The sequence below is a fragment of the Tasmannia lanceolata genome, unplaced genomic scaffold (genome assembly GCF_043159265.1).
Source record: "Tasmannia lanceolata isolate RefF3 unplaced genomic scaffold, GAP_Taslan_0.1 ptg000003l, whole genome shotgun sequence".
Lineage (NCBI taxonomy): Eukaryota > Viridiplantae > Streptophyta > Magnoliopsida > Canellales > Winteraceae > Tasmannia > Tasmannia lanceolata.
Window position 1 is genome coordinate 12,904,959 of NW_027518680.1, and position 12,329 is coordinate 12,917,287.

The following is a 12,329-nucleotide window of genomic DNA, read 5'->3' on the forward strand; positions in this document are numbered from 1 at the left end:
GTGCCAATTTAATAGGCAGTAATGAAAAAGGAGGACTATGTCGATGTCGGAAGGGTATCAGGGTCTTTTGACCACCCGATTTTGAAGATTAGCCAGTGTTTTATTCTTGTTTTAAAAGGTGCACGTAATCAGTAATTTCCCCAAACATCAGCCCCATTCCGTACTTTTCTCAAAATGTATTCCCCGTAGAAGAATGGCACAGTAGGGCACGATTTGCCTTTTCTAGGATCTTTACTGTACGGCCCAAAAATCTTGTAATCATAGCATCCAATTATGTATATGTTTAGCCGTTGAATGTGATTTTTTTTGGGAGATGATATTTTCACCCCTCTGCCGTACGCATTCGCCTCCTTATAACGTCAACGGTGGGCAACTTTAACGCTTTTTGATAGGGCTGTAACAGGGTCGAGTTGGATCGGGTTTTTCAAAACCCTAGCCCAACCCTGGAACTCATTATCTCGGCCCTGACCCTGAGTCAGGGCCGAAAAACCTCAACCCATTGCCCGCCTTACAAGACTCAGTGCTAGCCCTGGCCAGCCCTGATTGGCCCTGATTGGGCAGGGCCAGGCCAGGCCGGCCCTAATTGACCCTAGTGCAAATACCTGTTAAGAGTGCCAAAAATAAAGCAACCACTTATCATATAAAACAAAATGATCCATAAACAGAGAAAGGAAACAAAATAAGACAATATGAATTCAACAACATGATGGCCGACAGAGACAATTAATAATAATAATCTAAAGAAACATCAATCTAAGATAATAGAAAACATTAGCAAAAGAAACATGCACAGATGGTTCAATTCTATAATAGAAAACTTAGGGTCGGGTCGGGTCGGGTACCCGAGGCATTAACCCAGAACCCGACTCGACCTGAGTCAGGGTCTACAAAAATGAACCCTGACCCTCCCTCAGGGTTGGAAATCCCACCCTGACCCTGCTCGGGGTCGGGGCTAACAGGGCCAAACTTGCACCCCTACTTTTTGACGTCAAATCACATTATAAAGGGGCGAATGCGTACAGCGAGGGGGTGAAAATATCATCGCCCTTTGTTTTTTAAACGGTGAGTGATACATTAATAGATAGCACAAGTCCCAAGACTGAGCAAGTCAAGGGGGAACAACCAGGAGAGAGATAATACAATGGAAAAACCAAAATCAAACACGGGGAGGAAAATCAAATCTTTTAAGGAAAAATTGCTAAAGGGATACACCCAAAATACGAGAATTGCCTAAGGGGTACACAATTTTAAAAAAAATTGTTAGAGAGGGACGAAATGGGGTTATCAACTATCTTAAAGGGGTTTATCAATCTTAAAAGTCGCCCTCCCATTCACGGGTGATTGAGTGCATCGATAAGGATTAGTCCCACCCAAAAATGGGATGGGGTGGGGATACCCTATGTCATCAAAAAGAAAAAGAAAATTAAAAAAAAAAAATCTCATCAATTAAATCTGCAAATCTGCACGGGTACTCTCTTCTACCATCTATACATCTAATGGTGTTAAGGAAATCTCCCTCAACAATCAATCTATCAAGAGGCTCTTCTGCTATTCGCATGCCCTGTCGAACTGCTCTAACCTCTGCCTCATTGACATCCTATCTCCAATGAGGTCCAAAGAAAGGTCATTTAATTTCACGCTCCTCATCTATAAGAAAGAAAGGTCACTAGTAGCGGCTGTCCCAAGTTATAAAAAAAGGGAAAATTGCATTTACACGCCATCTAGTTTCTGACACATCCACTTCTACCCCTGTAGTTTAAAACGTGACAACTACACCCCTGTAGTTTCAATTTGTATAAGGTAGGCCCCCCTCAGTTGACGGGTTCGTCCACAGATTGAAGGGTTAGAATGATCCGATGGAGCTGATTTTTTAGGCACACCCTATCTATGTCAGAGCCCATCAAATCAAATGAACACTTTGGATCATCCAAACAATGTGGGCCCACTGTATTTTTGGTAGTGTTTGGATTCGGGTATGGGCCGACATTGTTTGGATGATCCAAAGCGTTCATTTGATGGGCCCTGACATAGATAGGGTGTGCCCAAAAAATCAGCTCCATTAGATCATCCTAACCCTTCAATCTGTGGACAAACCGTTAACTGAGGGGGCCTACCTTATACAAATTGAAACTACAGGGCGTGTAGACGTGTAGTTGTCACGTTTTAAACTATAGGGGTAGAAGTGGATGTGTCAGAAACTAGAGGGGGTGTAAATATAATTTTCCCCAAAAAAGGGTAAATACATCATTTCTCATGTTACAGTTGGACGATTTTTGGGCCACAGGGCATACTCCAACCACATCTTACAAGTTACAACTTTCATCATACGCTCTCCAAAGATCACCTCTTCTCAAAATTTCAAAAAGTATCCTTTTAATCTCTGATATGGTACAATTCTTTTCAACATATTTTTCTTGATTTTGTGCATCTGATCCAAAAACTCCCCTTGGTTTTGAACAGAAGGTGTCTAATTCCTAGTAATCCCATCAGGGTGTTCTCCAAGGGGATGGAAATACTTGGATAAGTGCCCCTGGGATTGGCTATCCTAATTGGATAATTTTAGTTTGAAACTATACTGTCCACAGTTCAACCATTTTGTTCTGGTAATATTTTATCCAAGATCAAAGGTCGACTTGAACAGAGGATAGCAAGTCTAGCCAAGGATAAAATAAACCACGACTCGCTATCACCATGGAGAACAGCTCTACTGGGAAATTGTCCTAATATTTAGGCCGTTTAGATGGACCCTGATCAATGACAGGATCAAGAGGAGGAAGCTGAGGCTCTGACTGTTGTTGGGCGTCAGGGCCTTTCTCTGCCTCTGTAGTTGGTGGGGGTACATAGCCTTCTGGAAATGGTGGGGGTGGAGGTGCCGGTGGGAGCTGCACAAATATAATGTAATGTTTTAAGATTAACATCCATAAGAATTTAAGAGTACAATTAATTGTAAGGAGATAAATCTAACGAATTCCTTAACTCACAATTGATTTTGCAGAGATAAGAAAATTATTTCCATACAATCTTATATGAAAATAATGAAAATTCATCTATCACTTCGAAAAAAAAAATGAAAATTCATCAAATTTCCTGCGTGTACCTTCTGTTTATTTTTTTATTTTTATTTTTTTCGAAAGACTAAGGGCCTCCATGGATACCTCTAAAAATTATTTCCATACAATCTTATATGCAAATGGTTTTGAAGTTAAATATGATTACTTGCAAATAATGATTATAATAGTTTTAAAGCTGATATAATTAATGGCTTTCCAAGGAGGCCTTAACGTCCCATTTACAAATATGATTAAATTAAAATAATATTACCTGTAAATAAGGACCAATGTTGGTACCAATCTCCTGCATGCTCTAGTGATACAGGCAATAAGTACTCTGTTGCCATGAGGTGTAGGGCTCAAGACTGATACAGGAAGAGAGTAAAGCCCTTCAAAAAATACCAATGTTGGTGGCATCGGCCCTAACTTAGTAAATTTTCTTTCCCTTGGGGAGGCACGCACTTCAGCCAACGCTTCCAATAAATGGCACCACAGCTCTTAACACCATGCGTAAAGAAGATAGATAGCCACACCAAGCATCTTAACTCCCCTTCAAACGGAGAAGGTCGAATATGGTCCTACCCAAAATCTAACCTTAAGCTAGACTCATATAATGTGACTGCAGTATCTTGCATTTCACGTTCTTGAAGAATCAAACTCGAACTGTTTTCCCAGCATATGCTAGTTAATATCAGTTCTAATGACTGCTCAAGATTCAAGAACCTTGATCATTGTTGAGCTTGAGGGAGAGCCTTGGAGAACAATTTAATATATTTTTTAGCACATGCTAGTGTTATGTGTGTCTTTTAAGTGGGCTTAGTAACCATGTGTTGTTGTTTACTAACATATTTTGCAGTTCCCTCTATATAAAGGAGCTGAGATCCGTCCTGAGTCTAGCCCTCTCATTGTGAGAGTTCAGAAATATCGTAATCCCACAGTAGTCTAGCTCTCTCATTGTGAGACTGCTTCTCTAAGCTTCCTAGTTACTCTCCTAAGTTAATAGCGGTATTCATCTACTGCTGCAGTATAGCAGTAGCATCATCATCTATGCTGAAGATTCGAAATAAGAACTTGAAGCATAAGTAGAATAGGAGAAGTTTGGTGGGCCAAATGTTTCCATCAATTTTTGGAGTTTTTTTTATTTTTGTATTGTTAAAAATGTATTATGGGGATGTTTAGAAGTAACGTTAATAAGACTTAAGAGTAAAAACTTTGGTCTTTTAAGTTTCTTTAAAGCTGGGGGTAGTTTAGGTATTATAAAAGTTCCACTCAATTTATTTTGCGTAGTTCTCATGAGCCCTAACAATGTAAAATATGAAATTTTGGGTAAAACCTTACTCTTTAAATAGTTTTTTGGAGTTCCCTTTTGGATCCAGTTAGGTCCTCTTAAGAGTCAAGATCAGGGGTTAGTATTAATTTTAGGGTTTATGAGGCTGGGAAGTTACATAAGTTTCATTTTCTTTAACTTTCTATAGTTTCTTAATGAATAAACATACATTTTCTTATTCTTTGTGTAATTGTGTGTGGTGCTTGAGATTCTTGTAGTGAGTCAACAAGGCTCACGTGGTGTGATACCACATCAATGAGTATTCTTGTTCTTGGTGTGATGCTTCTAGAATAAGAGTGGATTCATGATTAGATTAAACAAATTATTGTTTAAAACCGCAAGCATACAGAGACAGGCAAATGCTTTCGACCTGAATGGACGGCCAGATTCTTTGATTCAGATGTCCTAGATCGACGATTTGACGACACAAATGTTCAAACATATTCCAGATGCCCGACGGGCTTACATATATTTTTCAAAGATGATTCAAATGTCATGCGGGCCATTTTGGATTCCATATGTTCTTTAGGATTTTTATTTTAATTATAGGGTTTTAAATGAGTTGTCATTCAAAAAAAAGTCTTTTATGAGTTTTTTAAGGTATAAGAACAGGGTCTTTTTTTCATCAAAATAGCTTAAGTTCTTATGTTATGGCTGTTTTAAATAGGCCTCACACATGTGTTATGAAAATTTAAGTGGGGACAAGCCTTTAAGTCCTAATGGTGGTTTGGTCCTTAGGGTTTTTATTTGTTTGATATAAATATTTTATGTTGTATTTGGAACAGACAACACAGCATTGATTGGCTATTCGATATTGAGAGCTTCTTGGAGAAAAGGCTTCATCTTCTTCCTCTTTGGTGAGATCAAGGTTTTAAATCTCGGTTTCGGTTTCGGTTTCAGTACGAAACTTCGGATGAAATCTTGTAAAAATTTCACCGAAATTTCACGGAAATTTCTGAAACGTTTCACCGATATTTCCAAAATTTCGGGTGGGTGAAATTTTGTACTTCACCGGAACGTTTCACCGAAATTTCCGACCGAAACGAAACGTTTCGGGCCGAAATTTCCGAAACGTTTCGGCGAAGTTTGGTACTTTTCCGACTCACTGTGAATTTCGTTTCGTTTTCCACCGAAACCGAAATATTTCGGCCGAAATGAAACGTTTTGGCCGAAATTTAAAACCATGGGTGAGATGGCAAGGATTCTTTGGTGATATGCCAAAGGAACTCATGGTGTAAAGCCTTGAGATAAATAGAATACTTCTCATTAATTGTCATTACCTGTTTCTCCTAATCTTTCCTCTTCTTTTTTGGTTTTGTTCCCTTAAACCAACTTCCAAGGAATCCCAAACCTCTATTAATCTCAACCAAAACCTCTCGTGCATTCTTTTTCACCTACCTCTACCCAAAACCCCTAAAATATCCATTATAAAAAAAATTCCCAAAACTAATGTCACACAATCCCGACATATGTTTGGAGCTTTCTAACATACATGAACACTCCTCCAAACCTATCTTACACCCCGGAGAAATATTTTCCGAATCTAATCAACTATTTTAGAACCCAAACTCTTAATTTTCACCCAGCATTTTCACTCATATCCCTACCACAAGGTCCACAACACTCTACATCAGCCCGGCATAAATATGCAACTTCCTAGCTTGTGTCCGCCCATCTCTAAGCCTACCCACCCAAAAGCCCTCTTTGAGATCCAGAATCTTCCTCATAACTCATAAGCATATTGCTATTGTTTGGAGACCTTGTGAGATTTTGTACATGAGATTGCAATACATTCTTTGTGGGGTTGCTAAAATTTTCTGATTGTGAGAGTTGTAACTTCTTGATATTCTTTCTACTTGCATGCTTATGTGTAAATTGATCATATAATTAAATTTACTCAGATAATTTTAAAATCTCCATTATTTAATCATATTTTCCAGCTCGAATCATAGGAGTTTCATGCTATTCATATTTAAGGTTGCTAAAATTTTCGGATTGTGAGAGTTGTAACTTCTTGATATTCTTTCTACTTGCATGCTTATGTGTAAATTGATCATATAATTAAATTTACTCTGATAATTTTAAAATCTCTACTATTTAATCATATTTTCGAGCTCGAATCATAAGAGTTTCATGCTATTCATATTTAAGGCACTTTTATTATCCTTTTCATATTCATGGACGTCCAAAACTTTGATAGTTTGTCACTCTTGTTCCAATTTTTAGAGAATCTTAAAATCTCTATTGTTTAATCAAAATTTCCTGGTCGAATCATAGGAGTTTCATGCTATTCAGATTTAAGGCACTTTTGTTATCATCCTTTTCATATTCATGGACGTCCAAAACTTGATAGTTTGTCACCCTCATTCCAATTTCTAGATATTCCCATACAGGTGTGATCTGTCATACGTCAAATTTGGTATCAGAGCTTAAGGTTTAAGGTCTCATATCCATTCATTCTGTTACCTTCACATTGGTCTTCTTTCTACTGTTGGTTTCCCCATTGAATGCCCGCACATAGTGGTCTTGATTACCACTTGAGTCTGATGGAACCCAACCGAATAGTTGAGTTGTTGAAAGACTTAAATACCAAATTCGAAGGGTTGGAGTCCCATCTGGATTTCGTGGATCGCACTACCCAAGATTTCCAGACTCGTCTTCTATCCTTAGAGACTCCACGGGTTGTACAAAGTCAAGAGGTACCTGCGGCTGAATCCACACCAATACGTGCACAAACACCTCATCTCACGTCCAACCGTAGCCACCTAGGCTGCAGGAGCCTCTCCCACCTTTTAAAAACCCACACCTAGGATATGCTCCATGATTTAGAGTATCCCCACCATCCGGGTTATTCTACACGACATGACGATCACATCATCAGGGCTATGCCTCATGACAAGAGCACCCCTAGCATCAAGATTATATTCCCCGTATTGTTAGGATTGTGAACCTCGGCATGATCTCCCTCCTCGATATTGGGATGAGTTTGGAGAGCAAGAGAGGATCGAAGAGGATCAAGCACCAAGAATGTGAAGGTTGAGGCTGCTACTTTTAACAGACGATTTGACCCAAAGGTCTTTATGAACTGGCTCACTAATATGGACCAATATTTTGACTGGTATGAAATGATCGATGCACAGCGAGTCAGGTTTGCAAAGATGACTCTTGCGGGACAAATGAGACTCCATTGGATAGGAGAAGAGCATCAGTTAGAGGCTATGGGATAGGAGCCCATGCTTCATTGCGAAGAGACGAAAGTCAAATTAGAAGAAAAGTATCTTCCCACTAACTATAAGGATAAGCTTCTAGATCAACTCTTCACCCATTGCCAAGGCATCTTGACTATGTCGGAATACATGGGTAAATTTGATGAACTCATGGTAAGGTGCGATAGGCACAAAGATCCCAGAGTCACTCTCTCTAGATTCAAGACTGGGTGGAAGCCTGACATTAGATGTGAGATGCTCATGTGCCTCGTAGAAAATCTAGATCAGGCTCTCCAATTAACACTCGAGGTAGAGCAATACCTATGGTCTCTGGCCCCTAGAAAGTTCAGCTCCCAAGCCGAGGAGTTACTTGCATGCAGATATGGGGAAGGAGACCAACTGGGTCCATTGATTACCGAGTTGAAGAGCTAATAATTGATTTTTCATTCATTAATGCAAATGTTTGTGAATGCCCACCTCCCCGGTGTGAGTTGTTCATGCATTGATGTGTATGTTTATTCAAATTAATGGAAATGTTCATGAATGCTAGTCTATTTCTACTGTCGCATTGTTTGTTCTCCCAAACATTTTTGTTGACCATGATTTAGAATTAACAAAATAATTATCTTATACTTACTAGTTTTCAATAATGGAACATAGGCTACAAGAATGAACAGCAACGCCTACAAAAAGGACTGTAATTTACTAGTTTCCTATAATGTTACACATGTTATTAGAATGAACGGAAGCACTTAAAAAATAGCATGATGAGCTTTACGAGACAACATTATCAAGTTACCTTGCGTTGTAACAATCCAAGAATATGATCAACTCGTTTGACTTCCTTATAATCAATCGTTTCTTTTCCAAATTTTGGTTCAAGATTGACATTTTCACTCTCAGCGTCAACTGCAAAGCCAAGTAACATTTAAAAGTTGAGGAGAAATAAGAAGCTAAGTAAGATATAAAGCACATACAATGAAATTAATAATGTGGATAATCATTGAAAGAGGAAACATACAAATTCATAAACTTGATATCAAAAGGCTAAGTTGGGATTCATATAATATTGATATTAATCAATAAGATCAAAGTGGAAATTAAAATTAGCATTCCGTAGTGGTCATAAACTTAGGATAGGTTTTGCTAAAATTTATAATTCTAGTCTCACAGTGTGCATTTTTGTTGATGTAATAAAGTGCAGGAAGGGGATATATGCCTGTATAGTGCCTGCTCGATTTTCTTAGCATTTCATTGCATAATTGACTAGGCTCAGACCCAACTAGCACGGACAATTATTTCATTTCTTTTGAAAAGGACAGCCACCCAATTAGTGCATGCATGCAGAAAGAGCAGCTTTTCATTGGGGGGGGGCATGATAAAGTGGCGAGGGAGCTTGCCGATGCAAGACAATACCTAATTTAGGGAAAATCCTACACTGTTAATGGGATAATGGCTTTAGGAAAGGCTTAGGGTTAACACGGAAAACTCAAAACACCTAAAGAACTCACCTAGGGCTGATTTAATGACAATTTAATTAACGGGCAGCAGCAATAACGAGACTGAAATTGCATTCAATAATTAGAAAGAAGGTAGTTATCAAGAGATAAACCTTAAACCAAGCAACCAATAGGTAAAAGATCCTTTAGGTAAATTGTTAATGACAAGATCAGTTCTAAACTAGCGTTTAACATGCGACCAATTAAAATAACTAAAAATTGATGCAAATACCAATCGATTAAATCTATTTCAATAAGAGAATAGTGATATTTCAATGAAGAACAGCAAGCAAAATTATCATCAGCACTAAAAAGGTCAAACAATCCAGTTTTAGGCCAAAAGAGTATTTTGGTAATTTGGACAGAATAGGGTAAAACTGCTGTTGGGTTTTATGGTTAATATCTAAAACGTAGAAACAATGCAAATTTCAGGCCTAGGATGAGTTATGATGGTTGGTTTATGCTATCAATCTCTAAAAACGAAATTTAGGGTTCATTAGGTGTGAAAATTCAATTGGGCTAAACAAAAAAAGTTTAAAGTTATGGTTCTTGTAAGGTTTGGCTGAGGTTTAATCACAAATAAAGTTTCTAAAAATCTCAAGATAAGATCTTGAAGGATGAAGAAGTTATTTAGATTCTAGGGTATAAACTTTAAGGTTCAAGAAACACAAAAGATTGAAAGATTCGATGCCTTACCTTGTTTGTAAATGATTTGAGAGAAGAGAAGACGAGAGGAAAGTGAGAGAGATTGGCTCCAAGCCACCAAGAGGAGAAGAGAAGAGACAATTCCAAGCCACAATAGCTATATAAAAAAAAAAGTTAATTGTATTTCCCCACTAAAATTAACGTTAAACACATATATAGGTCTATTGTGGTGCTTCCCTACAATTTAGGTAAAGCTCCACAATTTTAGCATCTTTCTCTTATCACAATAGAATAATCCTAATCTACTAAACTTAGCACATTTAATTAGTGCCACTAAATAAGGAAATAAATAATGTCTCCTTAAATAAAGAAATAAAAAATAGACTACACAAAAAAAAACATCACATATATGGGGTATATATGTGACGTCCCTGGCTAGGGGTGTGACGCCCCATGGCTAGAGTGTGACGCCCATGTCTAGTACATGGTCTCCATGCTAAATCAGTCCTCCACCTCTCTAAGCACTAGTGTGTTCCACGGCCTCGCCTGCGCCTATAAACCTTGAATTTACATGCATTGTTGATGTCCCCATCATTTCTCCCCGGCTTGGAAAGATTCACCTCCCCAATCTAGATGTAATCAGCCTTGCCCCTGCTTTGCAAAGAGGGCAAGCCTTGGCGCAACGGTAAGGTTGCTCCATTGTGACCTGGTGGTCACGGGTTCGAGTCACAGAAACAGCCTCTCTACAGAGCAGGGGTAAGGCTGCGTACATCTAGCCCTCCCCAGACCCTGCAATGGCGGGAGCCACGTGCATTGGGCTGCCCCTTTTTTTTTGGAAAGATTGGCCTCCGGTGAATTAGACTGATCGTACTGCTCCCATAAATCTGAAATGAGCTCCTGAAGCTCATCGGCTGTGATCCAAGAATCATCGCTCTGTCGCATCCTCGCATATGACTAGGAACTTCCTGACTCTGCTGGTGCGAGTGGAGACAATCTTCTCATCTAATATATCTTCCACTACTTCTTTCCTTTTCTCAAATCTACGTACTGGTGGTGTAGAAGAAGGTAGCACTGGGATGGTTGGAGATGAAGCACATTTGGAGTTTTCAATGGCAGGATATCGTTCATGGTATGGACAAAGGTCTTCAACATTGAAAGTATTACTAATTCCCATGTTAGGTGGTAGATCTAAAACATAGGCATTAGCACTAATCTTTTTAATTATTTTAAAAGGTTCTGCGCCACGAGCATGCAGTTTGCTAACAACACGTTTACCATATCGTTTAGGCCTAATTATTACCATTTCCATATCACCTTCTTGGAATTCTTGTAGCATTCGATATGTACATCTGCATAAGATTTATATGTTTCATTGCTAATTATTGTCTTATTTCTACATGTAAGTCTCGAATATGCTACGCAAAGAACTCGGGGACACTCTAGAACTAGCACTAGCTATAGGAATAAGATCAATTGGTTTCCGAGGGGAATAGCCTGTGATGATCTGAAAAGGGGAAAGACCTGTACTACAGTTCACAGAACTACTATAGGCAAACTCAGCTTGGGGAAGAACTCTATCCCAACTAGAAATGTGATCACCAACAAGACACCTAGGAGATTCCCTAGGCTCCTATTAATGACTTTTGTCTGACCATCTGTTTGTGAGTGGTATGCACTAGAAAATTTTAATTCGGTTCCCATCATATTCCACAAGGTCTCCAGAAATGACTGGTGAACTTAACATCACGATCAGACACAATTGTTTTAGGAGACCATGGTGTTTCAAAACCTCAAGAAAAAATATCCAAGCAATAGCAGAAGCATCGGATGTTTTAGAACAGGGAATAAAATGAACCATTTTCAAGAACCTGTCTACCACTACAAATATCGAATCATGTCCTCTTTGGGTTCTCGGAAGACCTAAAACAAAATCCATACTCACATCCCGTCATGGAGAATGACCCGTCATGGAGAATGAGGTACTGGCGATGGAGTATATAATCCCGTGTTCTATTTAGGCATCTTGGTTGTCTGACAAGTTCGACAATGGCTAACAATCCTAGCAACATCTCTTTTTATTCCAGGCCAATAAAACTTATCTTCAACCAACGATATGGTCTTATCTCAACCAAAGTGTTCTGGAACTCCTCCAGCATGTAATTGCCAAATCGTAAAATCTCGTAAGGAGGTACAAGGCAGACACAGTTTACTTCCTTTGAACAATTAGCCATCCAACATTAAATAGTCAGATCGTAATTCGGAATGTCCATCATTTAAGGCAATATACACACTTCCAAAGTCTGGGCAGGTGACATATTCATCCTTGATCTTGTCAAACCCAACGACTTCTACAATCTTTGAATTCAGCAAGTTCTTAAAGTGATTCCATGCTTGAAATTCACACGAGGCATTGATTTTTTGGAAGGCTTTAAGAGACATAAGGAGTGTGACATGGCTGAGGCCTGAAGGCATCTGCAGCTGTATTCTCAACATCGGGACGATGTTTGAGGACAAAAGTGTACTCTTGCAGATACTCTACCCATCTTGCATGTATCGGTTTCAATTTATTTTGAGAGTTAAGATATCTGAGAGCTTGATGGTC

The 12,329-nt window shown here is 38.8% G+C and overlaps 1 protein-coding gene across 1 annotated transcript in view; it reads right to left on the reverse strand.

Moving 5' to 3' along the window:
• Nucleotides 1-2,325: 2,325 nt before the first annotated feature.
• MED6 (RNA polymerase transcriptional regulation mediator-like protein) overlaps nt 2,326-12,329 on the reverse strand; it is a 30,515-nt gene continuing 20,511 nt past the window's right edge. The window contains exons 4-5 of the mRNA XM_077361170.1: nt 8,383-8,492; nt 2,326-2,882 (exon numbers count right to left, since the gene is read on the reverse strand). Coding sequence (XP_077217285.1) covers nt 2,721-2,882; nt 8,383-8,492 — 272 coding nt within the window. The 3' untranslated portion in view covers nt 2,326-2,720. The remainder of the gene's footprint in view (nt 2,883-8,382; nt 8,493-12,329) is intronic.